Below are 23,759 nucleotides of genomic sequence, written 5' to 3'. Positions count from 1 at the left end.
AGCGATTCCTTCCTTCTTCCCTCTCAGAGATTAGGGGAACAGTGGGTGTAGCAGGGTCTCCTACCTAGGGGCCCTCACAGTCCCTGCAGGGAAATCTGGGGCTCACTTTCTTCTCTACTCCTCGGACATCTAGGTCAGGCAGGTGGGACAGGGGGACAGCTTGCTGGAGATAAATGGACCCACTGAAGCAGGAAGGATGGAGGTCAGACAGCAGGAGGGACTGACTGTCCAATAACCAGGAGGTAGAGTGAGATTCCCTGGAGTACTCTTTCTAAAGCTTGGGAACTCATGTCTAGCTGGGCTGGACAAGATTTACTCTGCTAATTATCCCTGTCAAGCAAGTGGCACCCGTCCCTCACAGTATGAAGGAAGGAGAGTACATAGAGCCTGCTCCCTTTAAGCCCAACTCTGGGGGGATCTGGAGGGATCAGATCAGGTACCCTTAGGCTTTTGGGGAGGTGGTGACAGACTGCCTCTCCTCCACCCTTCCTTCCCTGCCGCTCCTCCCTGGGAGCTCAGGCCCATCCAGGTCACCGTCTTTGGGTTTATTTTTTGCTGGGCTTGGCTTTCCCCTGGGAGGGGAGGGGGTAGGGAGAGAAGGAGGGGAGAAGGAACAGCTTCGTCAGCACAATCCCAGCGCCTCTGCTCCTGCCCTTCTTGGCTCTGCTGCCACCCTCTTCTGGAGGGACCAATCTTGGGGACAATGGGGACCCAGATCCTTGTGGGACCTCCTCCCCTGGGCAGGACCAGCAGGTCCGGAACAGGCCTCTCTATCCTCATCCTTTCTCCATTCATCCTGCCACAGAGCATCAGAGCCAGAAGGGCCTCAGAGCTCAAGCAGCTCACGGCTGCATTTCACAGATGGGGAGACCGAGGCAGGGTGAAAGGACCTGATGGCCCAAGGACACGGCACACGTGGGGACTTCTCCAACACCCCTCCTCAGTTGTACTGGGAGTTGTACTGGAAGAATGCTGCCTCCCAGTCTGTACTCCGAGGGAAGGGAGCGGCCCTGATTTCAGCCACTCATCTAATTTTCCCACCTCTGGGGATTGGTGGCCGTCTGGTGGGAGAGACAGAGGACGGGGAAGGAGAGTGTGACCTGTGGCCCAGCAGAGGGAGGGAGGCTCAGTCTGGGGATGCAGTGAAGGCGGAGCGAGGTTGTCAGCCCCCTCCCCCCTGCCCTTTATGCTCCTTTTTGTTAAAAAATAAATTAGCCCTATTTTACAGATAGGGGAATTGAGGCCCAAGGCCAACATAGCTAATAGGCTGTAAAGGAAGGATCGGAACCCAGGCTGTGGCTCCCTGGGATGCTGCCTTCTGAGGGTCTGAGCCTGCTGGGCCCTCCCTTCTCGAACACACCTTCCCTCGACTCTCTTCAACCTGCCTTTCTGGCTCTTCCCTCTCGGTTCTGTCAGCAGCTCTGCCTCCTCTCTCTGCCCCTTGAATGTTGCGGCTCCTCGGGCCTCTGTCGTGGGTCGTCCTCTCTGTACACAGTTTCCATGAGGGGGGGCGTCTCATGCACTCCTGCCATGTAGGGGGTCACCTCTGTGATGACAGCCTCCCCCTCTGCAGTTTTGTCCCGGAGCATCCTGTGTAGCTGCCTGTGGATGCCTCACCTCCACACCCCCTAGGCACCTCAAACTCAGCATCTCTCTGCAGACCTACCCTCCTCCCCCCAGTAGTGACTCCCCAACCCCCAGTGCCCAAGTCAGGAACCCCCTCCCTGAAGCATCGTTTGCTCCTTGACTAAGAAGCAACTTGTCCCCAAATGTGCTATTTAATGCTCCTGGTGTTTTTCTTCTGCCTCAAACTCCCTCCCCTCTCCCACCCACCCCATCATCTAGCGAACTCCTATTCATCCTTCAAATCCCAGTTTGAGCACCACCTCTTCTTGGAATCACTCTCTGCCTACCCCACCCCTGGCTCGATTGAGGGCCCTTTGGAGCCCCCACAGCTCTGCTCACCCACCCCTATGTGTTCTGTGCTCTTCTGTGTGGTGGGGGTTGAGCACAGTGCGTGGTTGGTAATTAGTGAAGGTTTGCTGAGCCAGGGAATGAAGGTGGCGTTGAGGCCGTGTAGTAAGGATGAGAAGGGTTTTGTCAACTAGAGAGAAGTGGAGAAAGGACCCTGGGCCCTCTGTGTGCAGGTGCTGAGCTGGAAGCTCTTGTGATTTTTGTCCTGAGTGCACTCCGGGGGGAGGACATGGCTAGAGCAAAGGCTTTGAGCTGGGACTCGCTTCCTCTACCTGCTTTGCCCCAGGACCTACAGAGCCTGGTGTGTCCAGGGCCCTGAAGGTGGGGCCTTGACCGTCAGGCTACGGAGGTGGGCTCTGCCCTGTGGGCAAGGGGGAGCCATAGGCAGTGGTGGGACAAGGAGGCACCACTGGCTGGGAACCAGGGCTTGACCGATCTCTTCCCAGGAGCTGGTGCTCTGCAAACACTAGGCCATTTAGTTCTCCAGTGCCCCTACGTGGCAGGCACTATTATCGTTCCCATTTTGCAGATTGGAAACTGAGGCTCAGAGAGGGGAAATTATGTGCACCAAATGACGTAGCTCCTCCATGGTGCAGCCAGGATTCGAACCCGTGCCTGTGTGACTCCCCAGCCCAAGCTCCAAATGGTTCCCAGACACGTCAGCAGACTCGTGGTTTTCAGTGGCCTAAGGCAAAACCAAGGGAAATAAGGACAACGTGGTGACTTTTTCATAAAGCTAAATTTATTCCATTTAAAGGACTGTCTTTTAGCCTGAGATTATGTCCTTTCTTTTATGAAATGATAGGGCTGGGAATTTTTTTAAAATGTTCTTACTTGGCAAAATAAAAAGTTGACAACCTTATGCAGTCCCTAAAGTGTTTTTGAAAATTTTACCGATGCGTGAAATGCCTGAGTCTGGGCGCCAGCCTGCCTCCTCCCTCCCGAGCTCTGGGGCCAGAAGTGGGTGGAGTCTGGGTGGGGACAGGAGGATTAGAGGGATGGAGGAGTGTCAGTCTCCACTGTCTATTCCTCCTGGGCCTCAGGGCCTGCCCGCCCTGGAGGGTAGTGAGGACCAGCCCAGGGCTCTTGCCAAGAGTGTGCTGGCGGGGTAGGGTCAGCCAGAATCAGGGCTCACCCCTCAGTTAAAGGAGCACTAGACCAGGAGTCAGCAGGCTGGGGTTCAGCTCCTGCTTCTGCTTCCTAAAGGCTGTGTGACCCCAGGCAGGTGACTCAACCTCTCTGAGGCTCCAGCTTCCGTCTATGTAGAATGGCTGTCATCTCTACCTGCCCACCTCCTGCTCAAGTGCTTCATAAACCACAAAGTGCTGTGAAGAACAGAGGGCTGTGTGTGCTTTATACCCCCCCCACAGCCTCCCTCTTCTCTTGGGTCCTGGGCCACTCGTCTCACCCTCGCCTGCACTGGTTTGAGCCCTGAGGAGGGGACACTGGGGGGCGTGGTGGGTGGTAAATAGGCCCTGTAAGAGCATATGGATTGGACTGGCATCCTGTCCTCTAGAGCGCCGCCCAGGCTGGAGGCTGGGGCACTCTGTGACAGCGGTGCCCTCACCAGGAGCCGGAGTTTTCATATGGTAATGAGATTCATAGTCGAATCTACACCAGGTATCCTGCCCGAGGTTTGCCACATACTACTTCATTTAGTCCTTCTCAGAGCCCTGGGAGGAGGCCATTGTCATTACCCGACTGTGCAGAAGAGGACACCGAAGCTTAGAGGTTAGGTGTGTGCCCTGTCACACAGCCAGTAAGTGGTGAGTGCCCAGGAGGATGGGAATTGAAGCCTGAGTGTGCAAGGAGTCTGTGGTGTGAGAGGGCAGAGCAGCTGTGCAGGGCTGCAGTGGGGGCGGTGGGGGGCACTCACAGTGTACGTGGGGGGGTAGGGGGAAAGCAAGAGACACTTTCCTGCTGGGTGGCTTTCAGCAGTTGCCTCCCTCTCTGGTCTCAGCCTCTCCTCCTGCTGTGGCTCTCAATAATAGTAAAGATAATAATAGCAAATGCTTATGGAGTGCTCACCCTGTGCCTGACACTGCTCTGAGAGCTGGCCGTGGTTCTCTCACATTTTCCTCTCAGCAACCCCTGGAGGTCGGTACTGTTGTTATGCCCATTTTTCAGATGAGGCGGCGGAGGCACAGAGAGGTTTAGTAACTTGCCTGGATTCAAACCCCAGACATCCAGCTCGAGAGGCTGGGATCTTACCCGCCACATTGTGCTAACTGGCCCTGATGGGCTGGCCTGCTGGGAGGCGGCATGAGGATCAGTTGAGCCTTGAAGTTCAAGGCCTCATTCCCCCCACCCCCCAGTTCTACACTGCGGACTCATCCCTTCCTTCCCGCTGTCTCCTTTGGGAAGCTGTCACTACAGTCCCTCCGGGCCAGGCCCTGTCCCAGATGCTGGGACAGAGCAGTGAATCAGCCCCTCCCCTGCTCCCTGGGGGAGATGGGCCAGCAGGCTGGCAGATGAGTCCTGGGGGAGCCCAGCATGGAGGGGCCAAACCCAGCCCCAAACGGTGTGGCTGGGGAGGCTTCCCAGAGGAAGAAGTTGAGACCTGAAACGTGAGTTAGGAGTGAGAGTCAACCAGGCACAGAGGATCAGGGAACAGCATTTTAGGCGCAGGGACTAGCATAGGCAGAGCCCAGAGGAGAGGCTGAACATGGCATTTGCAAAGACTGCAAGAGGTCAGGAGAGTGGGAGCCTGGATCGGGCAGGAGGTATGCAGAGAAGAGGCGGGGACATGAGCAAGGCCGGGCTGAGAATGCCAGGCTGAGGAACAGCGACTTCCTGGAGGAGACTGAGTTCAGCAAGGAGCTGAAGACCGGAGTGCCATGGCAGATTGGTATTTAGAAACACCTCTCCAGTCTGGCAGGGAGGATGGTGGGGGGAAGACTCCTGCAGGGAGCCCCAGAGATGCCATACACTTGGCCCCTTTTCCCTCTGCCTTCCCCTCCCAGCCCAGCCCCCTGAGCGGCTCCTCTGGAGCTGCCCACTGACCCTGCCAGGGCCTGGCCAGACCTGGCCTGAAGCCCTAGGACTTTGCCTGTAGGGAAAGTTCTGCTACTTATGCAAAGCCCAGCCTCGGGGAAGGTGTGTGTGGCTGAGTTGGGGGAGGCCTTGGAACAGAAGGGGCTGGTGCCAGCCCTGAGGCGGTCTGCAAAGGGGGCCTGGGGATGTGGGCTTGGGGTGTGTGGGGGTCCCCAGGACAGTGGCCTTAGAACAGCCCCCTGGGAGTACCCAGGGATTTGGCCCAGCTAATGATGGGGTGCCCTGAGAAAGCGGCAGAGCTGGGTGGCTCAGGCTCCTCCAGCTCCTTGTTCCTCCCTTTCTCTCAGCTCAGTAGGGTGTGGAAATCACTATTCTTACCCAGTCCCCTCATTCTACTGAAGGGGAAACTGAGGCCCAGAAGAGGGCATGGACTAAACTTAGGTCAGTGGTGGAACCCAGAACTGAGCCCAGGGTCAGCCCAAGCATCTCAATTATCCCAACAACAATAAGTAACAGTGAAAACCTTTTGGCAGAGCTGGCCTGGGCTCAGGTCTTCACATCTCAGAGCCTCGGCCTCTACCTTGTGCCATGAAGGAGGTCCCCTCTCCCGCCTGATGGTCCACAAACACTTTAAGGTATGCCTGGCCTATCGTGGGGCTTAATTAATGTTTGTTCAATGAATCCCACTGAATTCTCATAACATCCCTGGAGGAAGATATTATTACACTATTTTACACCAAGGCTTAGAAAGGGGAAATGACTTGTCCAGGGTCATTCAGCTGAGAAGTGGCTGATATGGGGCTGGAGCCTAGGTGTCCAAGCACCTGTCTAGGACCCCTGGTGGACACAGCCCCACTTTTGAGCCTCTGCTCTCAGTGAAAATTAGCTGATGTCCCAAGCAAGACCCAGCAGTCGGCTGGGCACTGTGTATGTGTGTGTGTGTCTGTGCGCGCGGCACGCATGGCTGGCCTGCAGGCTCTTACTCAGCTCACACCAACCCCGGGCCAGGCTGCAGCTGCTGCCCCACGGGGAAGGGGGCCTTCCCACTTGCCCTCCTGCATCAAGGGTTTTTCTCTTGGCCTGGCAGGCTGGGGAGAGGAACTGGCAATGGCATGACCTAGAGGGCCCCTGTCAGCCCCTCCCACAATGGGGTCTGGCCATCTAATGCCCTGCACATGACAGGCATGGGGTGGGCCCCAGGCTGGGAGAGGGATTTGCACTGTCCTAATCCGGGGGCTGCAGCCCTCCCTCGGTCTTGGCCAGGGCCGTGGGAGAGGCTTGTCCCTGTCCCCATGCCCAGAGGCCCCAGCTCAGATCCCTGGCACACACCCAGCTCCTCTGCTTGGGGCCTTCCCCTGCTCATGCTCCCTACCCTCCCACTATCTGAGCAGAGTTGGGACATAAGGGGGCATATGCTGGGGCATTTGGGGCTGATGGAGATGCAGTGCTGTGCAGCATTTGGGGTGAAGGATGGGGGCAATGTCAGGAAGGTTTAGGGCCCATGTTGGGGCAGAGTGAGGGGGAGGATCTGATAGGGGTGCAGAGATGGAGTGTTTGGGGCTAATCCTGGGCCACCCCTTCCTGGAGAAATTTGGCTACAAGTCAGGGAGGCAAATGTGTGGGCCATGCCCCCCCTTGCTGGGCGGTAAACACAGCAGTCACCCAGGAGACGGGCCCAAACATCCCGGCCCCCCGTGGTTATTTATACCAGGACTCCCTCTCCTTCTCCGCCTGGCCCGGCCTCTCAATCCACTCCGGAGCTGGGTGACCTGAGTTGAGGGTCCAGCCCCCTGTCAAGGCAGGAGGCCCCAGCAGCAGGCCTGCTGGAACCCCAGCAGGGACTGGGCTCTCACCACCTCCCAATGGCCCGTCTGTTGGAGGCACCGAGTCTCACTGATCAGAAATGTGCTCATGGAGGCCAAGGCCTGGGCAGGAGGCAGAAGCCTGGGACTGAGCCCTGAATTTGCTCTAACCTGCTGCATGACTATAGTCCCTGGTACCCCGAAACCTCAACTTCCGTTGTGTTTAGAAGGAGGGAAGGGTCTAGATTACTGCTCTGCAAACTGTTTTAAGCAGTAGATCTGGTTCTTTAAGTGAAATGTGACAAAGAGGTGCAGTATATAAAACCCATCAAAGCAGGGCCACTCTGGGTGGAGCTGATGGTGGGGGCCCAGAATTCTGCCCACTTGGCCTGCATGGCCCCGCATACCATCAGCCCGGGGCCTGCACACGGCCGTCCTTATTCTGGAACACATGCCGGGTAACCCTGGAGTTCCCTGGCCAGATCCCATGCTTCCAGAGCTTGCACAGGCCTCTTTCCCGGTTCACCAACCCAAGGGCCACCGTTGTGTGAGCACCCCTAGACCCAAGGGCAGCTCTCTGCAGCCAGTGTAGACAGAGCCTGGAAGAACAATGCAGATGGCTCCTGGGGCAGCCACAGGAGCATACCCACGGCCCCTCCTGGTGAGAGATGAGTCCAGTGTGGGAAGAGAAGAGGGCACACCGTGGGCTGGGACCCAGAGGGTAGCAGGGGCTGCCTGTCCCTTCCCTGCCAGATTCCAAGATGGGACTCCAAGGAGTCCACAATTTTAAATTCAAACCTGGCCTTCCAGATCGTTATGAAGATATATGTGTCAGGAAGTCTAGAACAAATTATTTTTTTAATAATTTTATTTATTTATTTATTTACTTTTCCCCCCAAAGCCCCAGTAGATAGTTGTATGTCATAGCTGCACATCCTTCTAGTTGCTGTATGTGGGACACGGCCTCAGCATGGCCGGAGAAGCGGTGTGTCAGGGCACACCTGGGATCTGAACCCGGGCCGCCAGCAGCAGAGCACGCGCACTTAACCGCTAAGCCATGGGGCCAGCCCAAGAACAAATTTTTAATTTATAGCTTGTTAGCTTGATTTAAACTTTAAAATATTTAGACTTATAGTATGTGGGTCTCCATTTGTACTCTTTTTTTTTTTTTTTTTTTGGCTGAGGAAGATTAGCCCTGAGCTAACATCTGTGCCAATCTTCCTCTATTTTGTATGTGGGTTGCTGCCACAGCATGGCTGACAAATGTTATAGGTGTGCGCCCGGGATCCAAACCCACGAACCCGGGCTGCCAAAGCCAAGTGCACTGAACTTAACCACTACGCCACAGGGCCAGCCCCTCTATTTGTACTGTTTCCCAGCCCCACAAGTGTCTGGGATGGTCTTGGATTGGCCCTCTCCCCCACCCCTCCACCTCTGCAGCAACCCCAAGACGCCCTAACTCAGAACTCTGGAGCTTCACAGGACAGTGGGAAAACCCCAACTCACTGATGCTCAAGGCCCTGGTGACCGGCCGGGGTCTTCCTATTCCCTCCTAGATACTGTCTGAGCATCTACTTGGTCAGCCTAGGGCATGTGGGGGAGTTAGAACTGGCCTTGCCCTTGTGGATGGATCCTAATAGGTGCTGGTGGTGGGGATGGGCAGAGGGAGGAACAGCCTCAACACAAGGGGGTCCTGGGGTGCCCAGAGGGGGCCAGGAGTCCCAACGAGGGGCTGGGGGAACATTTCTCCCCAAAGCAGATCAGAGATTCTTGGGAAGGAAGTGGAGACATCCCAAGGAGAGGAGAGAGCACAGAAGTCACCAAGGTGGAAATGTACAGGGTATGGGGGGTGGAGTGTGGCTGCTGCTTAGTGTGTGTACAGCCTCAAGCTCGGGGCTGAGGAGCTTGGGTTTTAGGCTGTGAACAGTAAGGAGCCATCGTATGATTATAAATGGGGGAGGGGCACTCAGACTGCAAGCTAGGTGGATTGGGGGTGGGGATTGGGGGTAGAGTTGGAATCATGGTGGAGTCAGTGAAGAGGCAGCTGGAGGGAGGGGGAGTGGGCAGAGTGGGCTGGACAGGAGTGGGAATTGACCAGCTAGGAAGAAAGAGGTGATCCCAACTCTGCCTTCTGGAACCTCTTCTCCTTTTTCCTCCTTTACTCTGTCTCAGTTCTTGTCTCCTTCTCCCAGCATTCCATTGCCCTGGGTCTCCATGCTGGGGAGAGGGGCACCTCACCCCAAGTCCCCTTCCCCAAAGTAGATCACTTCACGTAGACGGCAGGGCGGGAGACCACAGCTTTGTAAGAGGGGACCATTCATTCATTCATTCATTCACTCAACAAATATTTATTGAAAACCTGCAAAGTACCAAGCCCTGTTCTAGGTGTGGGAGAGATAGTGGTGAACATGATAAATAAAATTGCTGCATTCATGGAGCTTACATTACAGGGGCTTGGGGGACCAGAAACTGTATCTTTCCCTGGTGTCCACTCTCTGGCTCTCTAGTCCATGCCCTTGGATGTCTGGGAGCGAGGACTCTCTCCATTACCCACTCATTTGTTCCAGCTGCCCTGGTATCAGCACCCATCTCTCACAACACTGAGGAGGGGGGTCCTGACCCCAGGGACCACCGGTCTCCATAAGACGGGCCCAGGTTGGGGGTTAGGACCTGGGCTTAGGCCCTAGTTCTTTTCACTCACATATGACTTTGAGCCCCTTAAAAGACCTTCCTGGCCTCAGTTTCTTTATCTGTCAAGTGGGGCTTTGGGGAGGCCCAGAGGAAGTGAGGGGAGGGAAAGAGCAGTCAACTCTGGTAGTCCTCATTAGTGGATAGCTCCATTGGCTGTGGGTGGAGGTGGAGGGGTGCCAAGGACTCAATATCATCATTATCAATACAAGATAATAAGAGCCGCTATTGTGCTCACTGTGGGCCAGCTTTCTGCATCTTCTCGTTTAATTTATTCCTCACAACCAGCTCTCTACGGTCGGTGTATCTTCCCTCCCCATTTTCCAGATGAGGAAACTGAGTCTCAGTAAGGTGAAATGACTTTCTCGAGGTTCCACGCCAACCTACCTGACTCTGGGAGCCCTTAAGGACGGTGCTGTGAGGGTGCTGCCTGGCACCTGCCCCTCCTCCCACTCAGCCTCAAGAGTAGTAACCCAGCCCTAGTCCCTCCCTCTTCAGCCCCCTTGGGGGCTGGCACCACACCGAGCCTGGGCACTGGGTCCTGCGACACTGGCCAGGGCAGTACCAGGGGCCGGATCAGGCCAGAACCCGACGTGGTGGCCTTGGCACCTCTGGGTCCTGGGGCGCTCAGTCCCCGCACCCGGCGTCCGCGGGTGGGCCAACCCCGGGCAGTCAGGGTGTCGCGTCCCCCTCTCCGCCCCCGTCCTCGGGGACGCGGCGGCACCTTCACACTTTCCGCTTGGCCCGCTGCTCGCCTTTCAGGCCGCAGCGTTTTCAATTGTTAATTTGGAAACGGAAAAAGAAGCCGGCCGGGCGGTGGAGGCCGCAGGGAGGTAACCGGAGCTGCAGCGCCGCCCCCCGCCCCTCCCGCGCGCTGTGCCGGTGTCGGCGAAGCCCCGCCCCTCCCGGGCGGCCTGGAGCCCCGCCCACCGCCGCGCCCCGCCCCCTCCAGGATGCCCCGCCCCGCGCCGAGACGGCGGGCCAGCCCGGGACCCCAGAGCGCGGAACGGCGGCGCCTTCGTGGGAGAGGAGGGGGCCCCTGCGGGGGAAGGGGGCGGAGGGCCGTGCCAGGGGAGGAGTCGCCCACGGGCCCGCCTTCCCAGGAACCCCTCCCTCTCTCGAGGAGCCCCGCCTCGTGTCAACCGCCTCTGTGTCCCGAAGTGAACCCGAGCCTTTCTGCAACCCCTCAGCGCCAGGTTCATCCGGGCCAGACCTTGCCTCCACACTGCCACACCAGGGATCATTGGCCCCATTAGAGAGATGGAGAAACTGAGTCCCAGAGAGGGGCAGTTCACATGCAACCAAGGCTGAATTCTTGAGCCTGGCAAGGGTCACTGTCAAAGCTGAATTCAAGCCCCCCCTTTTGGTTCTGATACGTGTAGGGTTCTGTCTTCCTCAGAAGAGAAGGCGGTGTTAGGACCAGAGATACAATTTGTCCCCTTCCCCTGACCTCCAGCATCCTTTCTGTGGTTAGTGAGCTCCTGGAAGTTCTGCTTTTGTCTACCCTAACTCCTCCTTGCTATCATTAGTCATTCACGGAGGAGTTTTGGAAGTGGAAGGAGGTCCCTCCAGACTTTCCATGCACAGGAGCATCATGCAAATGAAATGTAAAAGACCCTTCTCCAGACTCAAAGTGCCTCAGGAATGGCAGCTTCAGGAGCTGTCTGGGGCCTCATTTCCCATTCGGGAAGCTGAAATCACGAGTCTCAGAGGGATCAGCAAAAAATAGGGCCCTCAGAGACCTTTACTCAACCCCTTCCTCTCGCTGAGGACTAAACAGACTCAAGAGACAGCTTCCCAACTCCTCAGCTGAGTGATGGCAGAGTCAGGGTAGAGAGAGCCCATGGACCCAGGTTCCCAGCTCTGTCCACACCCCTGTGCCTCCCCTTCTGCTCCCCACCCCTGACACCTCTCTTAGAGCCACCAAGCAGACTGTTGCCTTTTAGAGGACTCTGAATCAGTCAGAACCACAAGCTGGGCAGCCTCTCCCATTTAAAGGCCGAGGAAACTGAGAAGATGTCACAGATGGGCTTCCAGCTTCCAGCCTAAGACCCTCCTAACCACTTTTCCACATTGGCTGTGGAACAGGCCCAGAGAAGTTGCACTTCTGGCCCAAGGTCACACAGCAAACCTTTCCCAGCTGTCAAGGCCCATTAGAGTCAGTCTTGCTGGATTCGGTCTGGCTGGTCCTGGATTTGGTGTTCCCACAGGGAGCAAGGCTCTCTGGGCAGCTGCAACCAACTGCCCCAGGTGTGGCCTGTGAATTTGCATGCTGCTTTGCTTATTAGCAGCAAAGGCGTTGAAACACTCCTCCCCATCATGCCCCCTAACCTCCCACTAGGTGGGATCCTCAATGGCTGAGTCTGCAGAACTCCCAGGCTGGGCTCAGTCTTGGAGCCTGTGCTCCCCAGGGGGCCTGGCCCTCCCCAAGCTCCTGTTCCACCCTGTCAGCTCTTGGTGCCCTCTCTGCACCGAGAGTGCTGATAACCAAGTGGTGGGGACTAAGCTCTTTCCCCTGTTCTGGACTGTTCTCTCCCTCCCCCTTCCCCCTTTGCAAAGATTCTGCTGATTCAGAGGACAGAAGGTTCCTTAGAGGTGACCCTGACCCTGCCAGGCTCAAGTAGCTGGAGGCCTGGGCAGTCCTTGAACTCAGTGCCAGCCTGTCACATACAGCAGGAAGGGCAGGGGCAGGCCCCAGCCTGAGGCAGGATCAGGGAATTTTTGAGATGGGGGTGAGGGGGCAGGTACCTGGGTCCTTCTACAGAGAGAGGAGAAATCAAAAGAACGTTACCTTAGGAATCGGGAAATCTGGGTGCCGAGCCCGGCTCTGCCTCTGATCTACTGTGTGATCATGGGTAGGTCATGCCCCTCTCTAGGACTCGGTTTCCCATCTATAAATGCGAGGATTGATTGACTCTAAGGGATCTTCCAGTGCCAAAATATCATCAGTATCTGATCACCCCTTGCCACCACCATCTCTTGTTTGGATTATATATCATTAGCTTCCAGCTCATGTTGGGGCAAATGCCGTTGCTCCCTCCCCCCAGCCCCTCACCGCACCATAGTCTGTGCCCCACTCAGCAGCCTGTGTGATCTTTTGCAAACATAAGTCAGATCATGTTACTCCCTGCTCAAAACACCCCATCTCACTTGGATTAAAAGCCCAAATCCTCACAATAGCCAGTAGATGATCTGCTTCCCACCTCTACTGCATCTGCCCTCGCCACCTGCTGCTCTCCCCCTTGCTCACTCCACTCTGGGAGCACTCTTTCTTAATGGTTCTGGAACATACCAGGTACCCTCTGGCTCAGGTCTTTTGCACTTGCTTTTCCCTCGGCTCCCAGAAACCTGCAAGGCTCACTCCTTCATATCTCTGCTCAAATGTCACCTCTCAAAGCTGCTTTCCCTGACCACGTTCTGTAAGATAGCCCTTGACTCCCATACCAGTGTTCCTTGTTTCTCTTTCCCACTTAATATTTCTCCCTCATCATCTGGCATTTTGAACCTTTACTTGCTCATTCAGTATTCATCTCTCCCACGAGATGTAAGCTCCCTGCAGGCAGGGACATTGTCTGTCTTTGTGCCTGGCCCACGGCGAGCACTCAGTAAAGACTTACCAAATGAACGCATGAATTGGTGAGTGAGTGAGTGCGTGCTCTGTGGCTCTGGTCTGTGTGGTTCCTGGGAGTTGCTGCCTGCCCTGGTTCCCTCCTGTCCCTCCTGCAGGATGGAGGTGTGGAGCCAGGAGGGGCCAGCAGGGCATCTGCACCCCGGGGAGATGGGTGGTGCCAGTCAGAGGTCCAGTGATGAGGTTGTCCCTTCTCTCAGGAAGTTTTTCCTCAGCACCTGTTCTGAGTTGGGCAAAGGGCATTCAACGTGAAAAGGACAGGACTCAGCCAGCCCTTGGTCTGTAGGAGTAGGCAGGCCATGATGGAGGTGAGCATAGAGATGGGGATGGGGGATTAAAGGAGCATAGGATGGAGGCTCCCACCTAACCCAGCTAGGCTGGAGGAGGGGCAGACACAGCAAGAACAAAGGTGGAGAGGGAAAAAAAAATCCCTGCTTGCTGTTATGGGGGAACAGAGCTATGACAAGGGAGTATCAAGTGCCAGGCTGGGCACTGAGTGGTGGAGAGTGAGGCGGTGGGGTGGGTAAGGGCCTTCCTTGCAACCGTGCTGAGGGACTTGGGCCTGAGCCCTCAAGTTGGTGGATTTCACCCCTTTTAAAAAACCAGCAAAACTCTTTGTCCAAATGAAATCTTATGCCAGGCCCAGCATGTAAAACTGAGTCACCCAAATCCACATGGAGCTAGCTGCTCAGGTGGAACCAGGGGAAGGTTTCCCTTGGCCGTCTTGTTCAAGTTTCCAGACTCCGACTGCCTGTGTTCCACCCCTTAGTGTGCTTTCACTTCGCTGGCCTCCTGCTTGGGAGCCCACACTCCGTTCATTTGAGGAATCAGCGCTGCCTGGCGGCCCTGAGCAGATGGATGGCCCCTGTGCCCTCCTAGTTCTGACCCTTGGCTCCTGTTGACATGTTGCTCAGCCTGCTTACCGGGTGCACCAGGTGGTCCGGCTGGCATGGCAAAGGGAAGCAGTGAGAACAAGTGGGAGGGTTTGGAGCTGGTTCAGGGGGCAGAGGACGAGGCTGTGACTCATTAATACACCTTGTCCAGAAGATGCTGCCTTCCGTATTCTGGTGGGACTGAGACTCTTCACACTAGCTCAAGAAAAATTGGCATGTGGAAGTGGAGGACACCTACTGCAAGGAAGGGGAATTTCATAGAGGCCTCATGGCAGGGAGCACATCTGGGTTTCGTGGAGTAGAGAAAGGGAGAGGAGATTCTGGAACCGCAGTCTCATCTCCACTTCTCTCTGCCAACTTTCCTCTCTGGTTCTTGGTTCCATCCCTGAGAAAGACAGTGTGATCGGTTCAGCCCAACCTATGGCGGGACCTTTCTTGGGTCAGTGTCCAGCTCTAGATGAATCAGTGGTTGCCAGGAGAGGGGCATGGAGTCATGCAGTACCACATAGGATTGGCCCTTCCAGGGCTGCAGTGGCTGTCAGGGCCATCCCCAGGGCTGCCACCCATCCTTGTGCATCCTGCGCAGTGCAAAGGATGGAAATGAACTCCGGCCTGTGCTTGGGGTGGGTCAGCCCGGAGCAAGGGCCGCCTGTTTCCAACCGGGCCATCTAGAGGGGTCAGCTTTTTATAATTCTTCAAGCTAAAGGGAATACCTTTTCTAATTGGTCCTCCATGAGGGGGCATTTTTTTCATAGTTTGCACTATGTTCTGACAACTGCTGTTCCTCCAGAGACATCCTCAAAGAATCTGGAACTGAGCTGAGGGCCAGCCCTCTCCATTCCACCCTGCTGTGGAGAGTCATAAGGCTGAAGGGACTTTAGCCATCGTTGGCTTGTCCCCCACCTTCATGTTGTGCAGAGGGAAACCTAGGCTCCGTGGAGACCTCAGCCCTAGCCCTAGCCCGGAGTGCTAGCGCAGGCCTCTGGCCCAGGGAAACAGCGGCTGTGGCAGCAGCAGCCCTGGTGTGGAGCCCTGGGTCACGTGCTTTTGCTCCCTTTGCCATATTTAGAATCGCTGGATCAGGGGAAACTTCTCGTCCCAGCCCCTGAGGATTCTTGGAAAGAGCCTCACTCTGAGGCCTAGCTGACTGGCCCTCCCCTTGATCTCCGTGAAAGAGAAAGTAAGAGCCCCCTCTCCCCAGAGGAGCCACACGGTAGCCCCCTGTCAGGAAGTGCCTCTCAGGTCTAGCTGAAGTCTCTTCTTCAGTATCAACTCTGGTTTGGGGTTTAAGAAGCCCTTTTCTGCTGGAAGGTGGCAGGTCATGGCCTCTGCCCTCGAGGAACCTTGGCTGAATGAGGACAGACTGGCCCAGGGTCCCCCAGCTGAGGGAAGACAGAAGCTTGCCTTTGGAGTTCTGGTCTAGGGGGCGAGGAAGGGGTCACACACTCCCAAGGCCAGATGCAGAAATGAGGGAGCCAGCTGGTGGCCAGGCAGGCGGCAGACACTGGCAGGGCTCCGTCTGGGAGGAGGGACACTGGAAAGAGAGAAGAGGGAAGAAGGCCTAGGAGGAAGGAAGGGGCAAGGCCTGGATCTGCGTTGACTTTGGCCTGCTGGGGCGGGGGGAGTGGGGGTGGCCCCTCATCCCACACAAGCTGCTTCCTCCTTCAGGACCATCAAGCATTAAAAACAAACAAACAAAATCAAGAATGCACGTGTGAAGCACCTATGATGATCTGAATCTTTCCTCCCATCCTCACTGTTGAGGGTCGTGGTCCTGTGTTCCCCTGGGACCCCTCCCAGGGCCTGGTCAGTTCCCTCTGCTATCCTCCACACTGGCTCTTTCCCCCTGCTCCCCACCTCTGAGAAGCCGACTAGCTTCCTCTTCACAGAGGAAGTCGAAGCCCCCAGTGGGAGCTCTCTGGCCTCCCCTGTCCCCCAACGTCCCCTCCCACTTGGTCTCTCTCCCTTCCCGCATGTCACCATGGCAGCTGGCAGGGTCCTTTCTGCTCAGCACCAGCCCCCCTGCTTTGGATCCCAGCCTCCCAGCTGCCCTGGGGACTTCATTCCTTTGATCACTCCCTCTCTCTCTCCTGCAGCTTCAACTTCTCTCTCTCTCCTGGCTCCGTCCACTCTGGCTCTCTCATCTTAAAAAAACCCAAACAAACCATTCCCTGTGCTCTGTAGCCTTCTCCAGCTACTGGTCTCGGCGTCTGCTCTACAGTCAAACTTCTTTAAATACTTAAACCTACACTCACTGTCTCCACTTCCTCTCCGCCCCTCCGCCCTTCTCACCAGATCTGGGGCTGCTCCGTTCCTCCCCTCCCTCTGAGGCTGCCCTTATCAAAGTGCCCAGTGACCAACTTGTCACCAAATCCAGTGGAAATTTTTCAGGCTTATCTCGCTTGACCTCTTGGCAGCATTTGACACTGTCGTCCACTCCCTCCTTCCTGAAACACTTCCTTCGCTTGGCATCTCTGCCGCCTCTCTCTTCTGGGTTCCCTCCCATCTCGCTGGCTGCTCCTTCCTCGTCTGGGTGGAAGGTCTCTCCTCCCTCTGTGCCTCTGGGGATCCATTGGGTCCTCCTCTGAATTAGCCACATGCTCTCTGGACTGCTTAGCCACTCCCATGACCTCAGTCACCACCTCTACCCCAATGTCCGCCAAATCCGTATTTCCGGCTCAAGTCTGTCTTCATACCCACTGTGTGCCCAGTGTCCACAGCCCTCCCAACATGTCCCAAATGGAACTCATCACCCCCACACCTACTCCTCCTTTGAGGTCTCCCATCTCAGTTCACTCATGGCACCTTCATCCATCTAGTGCCTAAACCAGAAATATAAGAGTGATTCTTCCTCATTGTCCCCATGTCCAATTAATCACCGACTTCCTAAAACTTTCTCCAGGCCATCCACTTCTCTTTAGTGCTGCCACCAGCATCTCTCATCGGAATGATTGTGGAGCTTTCTACTGCTTTCCTGGTCAGTCTCTCCTCCTCTAGTCCATGCTCCACACTGCCCTGGAGTGGTGGTCCTGAAATACAAATCAGACCGTGTCATTCCTTCTCTTAATACTCTTCAATGCTCCGCATTGCCTTTAGGATAACGTTCATAATGCCTGAGGGTGCCGCTGTGGCCCCTGATTTCTCCGCTGCCCCTTCACTTTAGGCCCACGCCATCCAGAACTGCTGGGCGCCCTGGGCTGCCTGCAGGCTCCCACATCTCTGTTGCTTGCACATCTTGCTTCCTCTGCTTGGGGCGCCCCCACCCCTGTCCTCGTCTCCTCCTCCAACAAGTCTTCACTGATCCCTGCACTTTGGCTCTGCTAAAGCCATCTTGGGCCCCCCCCAATCCTCTGGGCACACTGTCATCACTTCTTCCATCTTGTCACTGCTGTGTTATACTCGTTAATTTCTTGGGGGTCTGGGTTATTCATTTCTGGCCTTATAATAAACCTGGCTGAGTGTAGATGGAAATTAACATTTCTTAAGTGAATGTGGCAATAACCAGAGAGAGGTTAGGCAATAACCTCTTTTGTGCTATACGACACGCACCCCCCGCCCCACCCCATATCCCCATCTCTCCAGCCTCCCAGCATCTGTCTTTCCAGGGACATCCCCAGAGAATCTGGAACTGAGCTCACGGCTGACTCTGTCCCTTCTGCCCTACTATTGCAGAGTCATGAGACTGACGTCCCCCACCTCATGTTGCAGACAGGGAAACTGAGGCCCAGAGAGGTAGTACGGTTCAGTGATCCAGGTGGACTTGGGTTCAGGTCCTGGCCTTATAGCTTTGGACAACCTAGTATACTTTTCTTTCTACTTTTTTTTTTTTTTTTGGTGAGGAAGACTGGCCCTGAGCTAACATCTGTGCCAGTCTTCCTCTATTTTGTATGTGGGTCACTGCCACAGCATGACTTGATGAGTGATGTGTAGGTCCACACCTGGGATCCGAACCCGCAAACCCCGGGCCGCCAAAGCGGAGTGCGTGAACTTAACCACTATGCCACTGTGCCGGCCCCTTTTTTTTTTTTCTTTTAAATAACAGCTTTGTTGAGATACAATTCACATACCATAAATTCCCTCCGTTTAAAGCATACAATTGAGTGGTTTTTAGTATGTTCACAAAGTTGGGCAGCCATCACAGTATACCTTTCTGAGGCTCCATTTCCTCACTGGTCAGCCTTGGGTGACTGTGGTCCTGCTTTCGTGAGGTTGTTGCGAGAAGTGGATGCCATATGCATGTAGAGGGCTGGGCACAGTGCCTGGCCAATAGGAAGCCCTTGGCCACCAGAGCAGTTATGGGGTCACACAACGAATGAGGGGTGAAGCTGATGTTGGTACGAGACCCACCTCCCCAGCAGGGCTTTCCTCGCTTCCCCTGCCCTGTGGCTGCTTCTGGGCAGTGATTTGGGGAAGGCTGTGGGGGCAGCGGGGTGGGGGGCAGAAGGCAATGATTGCACTTGGTGTGTTTTGGGGTTTTCTTTGGTGAGGAAGATTAGCCCTGAGCTAACACCTGTTGCCAATCCTCCTCTTTTCTGCTGAGGCAGATTGGCCTGGGACTAACATCCATGTCCATCTTCCTCTGCTTTATGTGGGATGCCTGCCACAGCATGGCTTGATGAGTGGTGCGTAGGTCTGCCCCCAGGATCCAAACCTGTGAACCCGGGCAGTCAGAGCGGAGTGCGCGAACTCAACCACTGTGCCACTGGGCCAGCCCCTGTACTTGTTTAAAAAGCCTTGACTTGGCTAATAGTTGAGTCAGCCACAACCATTCGCATTAGCTAAGCCAGTGATTCTCAAAGTGTGGTCCCTAGAGGAGATTAGTGTCACGAGAGGACTTTGTAGAAATGCAAATACTCAGACTCGACTTCAGACTTACTGAATCAGACAACCTAGGAGTGGGGCCCAGAAATCAGTATTTTAACAAGCCCTCCAGGTAATTCTGATGCCCGCTATAGTTTGAGAACCACGGTTCTAAGCAAACCGTTCACCTATTCCTTACTGCCCTCCTGAATGAGTGGGATAGCACAGAATGGTTGGGGGTTGGGAGGGTTGTGATAAGTCTCATGATAAGCCAGCCAGGCAGCACCCCCTCTGCCCCTTGGGCTGGGCAAGGGAGAACATGGGCAGACCTGATGAGCAAAGATGCTCCAGAAAGTAGCTGCCAGTCTGGCCCCTCTGCGGGGGCGATAATAGAGGTGCAAGCCAGACAGCTCCTGTGTACCACCTATACTTGTATAGATGGAGAAACCGAGGCCCCAGACAGGGCCAGAGATGATCCTCAGACGGTCCTTACTTGTTGCATGGACGAAGTCACACTCTGGTTCTGGCAGACACAACCAGGCCCCAGCTCAGGGCTCCTTCGCCCTGTCTCCTCCATCTCTAAGCTCCAGACATTGATCTCCTGCTGTCCCAAGAGTGGGTCTCCGTGTGAGGACCCCTCAGGAAGGCCAAGGCAGCTGGGGGGTCAACCGGAGCTGGGGTTCTAGCCCCAGCTCTGCCGCCGATTCACTGTGTGATCTTGACAAGTCTGTCTCCCCCTGGGCCCCATGTCCTCATGTGGAAGATGGGGATAATTATTCGGGTGCCTGGAACACGAGATGTTCTCCATCAGAGGGAGTGTATCTGTTCACCTGTACTGAGCATCTAGGTGAGGAAACTCCCAGCCAGGGTACGACACAGGAGGAGGGGAAGTTCAGGGGCTTTTTAAATAGCGTCTACCAAATGGAGCCAGTCAAGGTCAGAGACTTGCCTTCTCCTCCGTTCTCAGGAGGATACTGGGGAGCCTGGCGGGTCACGGAGGGATGTGCTTAGAGCTCTGGGAGCCTCCTCAGTGGGTACAAACTGGGGGCTTTGGTGACATGGTGTCTTGATATTTGTTTAATGTGAATCTCTGCTATTCATTTCCTCAGCATTTCAAAGACGCCATGAAAAAATAAATAAATAAAGCAAGATAAGGGGAGAGAGAGTGGGGATGGGCCATTATTTTGGATAGGGGGTGGTTGGGGAAGGCCTCTCCAAGGAAGTGATGTTTGCACAGAGACCTGCATGTGCAAGGGAGCAATAAATAGGCAGAGGAAACAGCAAAGCAAGTGCAAGCCTGGTGGTGGGAATGCGTTTGGTGTGTTCCAGGGATGACAAGGAGGTCAGAATGGCTGGAGCACGGTGATGGAGGGGCGAGAGGGGAGATCATCAAGTTCAAGGGGTGCGAGTGGGGGCCCAGATCTCGCAGGGCACTGCCAGACACGCTGAGGAGTTTGACTTTCCCTCTCTAAGTGTCACCGGAAGTCAGTGAGGAGTTCTGAGGAGAGCGATGGTTCCTGGCTTTGCGTGGTAGGAATATCCCCCAGCCGCTTTGAAGAGAGGGGGTTACAGCAGGGAGACCAGTCAGGGGCGAGATGGTGGCGGCTTAGTGAGGATGGTGAGCCACGTTCTGTCCATGGACGTATTCAGAAGTAGAGCAAACCAAGATTGGCCTACAGCCCTTCCCAGAGGAGGGGGCTGGACGAGATGACCTCAGGGAGGACACTTCTGCCCCTGAGCCGTGTGTCAGCGCAGTCCCTCTCCCTTGGATGTGGCCGCTGCGTTTTCTGTGGTTAATTATTGAACACGAGGAGCTGGTGCTCTCCCCCTCCTCTCCCTGTGCCTTATGTCTTCGCTGACTCAGCTTTTGTTGGAACTGGCCAAGGCAGCCGCCTCCTCACTCATTCATTCAAAACTCTGTACCCACATCCGCCACCTGCCTCCTCCACCAGGGGCATGTGCTGGGACGCGGCCCTAAACCTGCCCTCCAGGAAGGCCTGGAACCCCTGTCCAAGGAGGTGTAAGCGGGCCAGGGTGGAGCCAGGCCCTTTCCATGTCTTCCCTCCTGTCAGCCCCCACTTTACAGATGAGGAGACTGGCTCAGAGAAGGTAGATGACTTTCCCAGGGCCACATAAACACAGCAGGATCAGGATTCGAACCCAGGTCTCTGACTCCGAGCCCGTGCCCCTGCCAACATGAACACAAAAAAAGCCATATAGAAAGTGACTTGGGACAGATACCGGGAGGCAAGCATTGGGAGGGGGAGCTCTGAAGGGGGAACAGGGGAGTGGGGGGCATCCCAGCAGGCCCCCCGGAGCTGGGAGCGTTTGTGCGAGGGGAGGGTGAGCAGAGTCTCGGCAGACGGTGAGGTGTTGGAGGCAGAATGCAGTGTCAGCAGTCTCAGGTGGGGGACCGAGAACATTTGTGGAAGGCGGTGGTCAGTGTACCAGGGAGGCATTTCCAGAGAAGCCCATTCCCTGGGGAGTCTCCTCCAGGACACATGCATGTCCAGCACACCCCTGTCCCAAAGAGGAGTGCTTCTGGGAGTCCAGCCTCCTTTCCTGTTGCTGCATCTGCAGCCTGTGCCCTCTCAGCTGTCCTCCCTCACGTGTTCACACACTCCCGAAGCCACCAGCTTCTCTCCTCATTCCCTTTCCCTTCTTCCCACCCACTGGGAAGTTAGGAACCCTGGCTCTAATCTCACCTCTGTCCTGGACAGACTGGGTGACCTTGGGCCAATGCCTTTCCCTGTCTGGGCCTCAGTTTCCTCATGTGTGCAGCTGGGGGTTAGGGAAGTGTTGGATGAGTTAGGTTCTAAAGTTCCTTCCATTTCTAAACATCTGGGCTGGGCCACTCAGTAGCTTCCCACTGTCCTCAGGGGAGTTCCAGGCCTTGATGGCATGGCTTCACACTGCCTGATTCCCTTCCCCATACCCTCTCCCCCTCTGCATCCTTCCCTCCCTCCCTGTCCCCCCCCCATCCCCTTTCCTTCCATAGCTGTGTCATTATTTAATTCCATAAGAGCCCACAAAGGCCGAGGCAATTACCCCCATTCTGCAGATGAAGCCACACTCCTGCCACCTTGGAGTTTGTAGAGAAGGGGTGTCCCTCCCTCAGCTGCTGACCTTCCCTGGCCCCCCTGCCTGACCTCTGTGGCACTTCTCTCAAGACAACATTAAAACTTAGCCAGGGGCTAAGGCTACCACGTATGAGTGGCTGAGCGTTTCCTGACTGCAGGAACCTGAGCCAGTCTGTTCCCACTGCCAGCCCAGACAGACCTGCCACTCACAGCTGAGTGACCACCTCTCTGAGCTGTAGCCTGCATCAGGGCAATTAAGAGGGCTGTAAGGTGTCTGTGAACTCAGCAGCCCAAAGCTCCGGGGCATCTCTCTTTGGTGTCCAGCACAGAGCCACAACTCCAGGCAACTCTGATTCTGATTCTGCTTTCCAGATACTTCTTCCCAAATAATGCTTCCTTCCTCCTCCGATTCTGCAGCCCCCTGCCAAAGGCTCCTTGGCTGTCCTGTCCATCCAGCAGTCTAACCCTCTCCTTCATGCCACTGTTGCAGATTTTTGCTGGTCTTCAGCTGCCTGGTGCTGTCCGTGCTGTCCACTATTCAGGAGCACCAGGAACTTGCCAACGAGTGTCTCCTCATCTTGGTGAGTGCCAGAGTCCCCGGCTGAGGGAGGCCGTGTGGGGCAGCATCTCTGGGGTCAGGGTGAAGGTGGAGAGAGGCTTCTCATACCATGGCTGAGAGTGGCTTGCTGTGCTGTGTTCCTGAGCTAGTGGCTGCCCGTCTCTAGGCTTCAGCCCCTGCTCTACAGCAGGTATTGGGGGACCTCCTGCCTCTATGCCAGGGCTTATGATGGGCCCAGAAAAGAGGTGAGTAGGCCCCACTCCTTCTCAGGACAAAACCTGCTAACTCCACCCATAGCGTGATGGGTTGTTTTTTTCCCCTTAAACAGAAGCACCTTGTGGGGGACAGCTGACAGACAGCCACCCTTGATGTCACTCAGTCAGGCTTAGAGAGTCTGGGATGGCTGGAAAGGGGAGGGCTGGTGAGGAGAAAAACCCAGACAGCTCATGGGGACAGAAAGGGGAGGACAGACTTGAGCTTTCAGTCTCTTCGGAAGACATGGAAGGGGCCACCTGCCTTCTGGAATCCTCCTCAGGGCTGTCCAAGTGTAAGAACCTCCAGGAGAGGTGGTCTGAGGAAATCCTAGCACTGCTAACCCAGGGACTCCAGGCTGGGTCGGTGCTGTGTGACCTGGGCCCTGGTCCTGGAGAGTGGGGACCAGAACTCAGGCCCCTGCCCCACAGGAGTTCGTGATGATAGTGGTGTTTGGCCTGGAGTACATCATCCGGGTCTGGTCTGCTGGATGCTGCTGCCGCTACCGAGGATGGCAGGGCCGCCTCCGCTTTGCCAGAAAACCCTTCTGTGTCATCGGTAAGAAGGCCTACCCTGCCTGCGCCTGACCCTTGACCCCAAGCCCCAGGGTTGACACGGGCTACCTACCCCTGACCCAGACCTTGGCTGCTGACACACTCAGTGGACCCTCCTGATGCCCCCCCGCGGTCCCAGGAACCCCCGACTTCAGGTCCTGACGGGGGTGGGTTGGCTCCCCGGCGCTGGCCGTGACCTCGCCACTCCTGCCCCTGCAGACTTCATCGTGTTCGTGGCCTCAGTGGCCGTCATCGCCGCGGGCACGCAGGGCAACATCTTTGCCACGTCTGCCTTGCGCAGCATGCGCTTCCTGCAGATCCTGCGCATGGTGCGCATGGACCGGCGCGGCGGCACCTGGAAGCTGCTCGGCTCGGTGGTCTACGCGCACAGCAAGGTGCGGCCGGGTGGGGGCGCGTGGGCCGGAGCAGGAGGGCAGGGCCCGAGCGGAGCCCAGGGGGTGGGGGATGACTAGGGACTCAGCAGGGACACGGCCGGAGGGGGCTATCTCTGGGGCTGGCCAGGGGCGGGACCTGG

General features: G+C 56.0%; 1 protein-coding gene across 1 annotated transcript in view; it reads left to right on the top strand.

The window, feature by feature from the left end:
• KCNQ4 (potassium voltage-gated channel subfamily Q member 4) overlaps positions 1-23,759 on the top strand; it is a 55,162-nt gene that overhangs the window by 7,982 nt on the left and 23,421 nt on the right. The window contains exons 2-4 of the mRNA XM_087446180.1: positions 22,350-22,440; positions 23,102-23,228; positions 23,444-23,619. Of these exons, the coding sequence (XP_087302306.1) occupies positions 22,350-22,440; positions 23,102-23,228; positions 23,444-23,619 (394 nt within the window). The remainder of the gene's footprint in view (positions 1-22,349; positions 22,441-23,101; positions 23,229-23,443; positions 23,620-23,759) is intronic.

Source organism: Ceratotherium simum, chromosome 22 (assembly GCF_057802395.1).
Source record: "Ceratotherium simum simum isolate JZ-2026a chromosome 22, ASM5780239v1, whole genome shotgun sequence".
Taxonomy (NCBI): Eukaryota; Metazoa; Chordata; class Mammalia; order Perissodactyla; family Rhinocerotidae; genus Ceratotherium; species Ceratotherium simum.
This window is presented reverse-complemented; position numbering and strand designations above follow the sequence as displayed.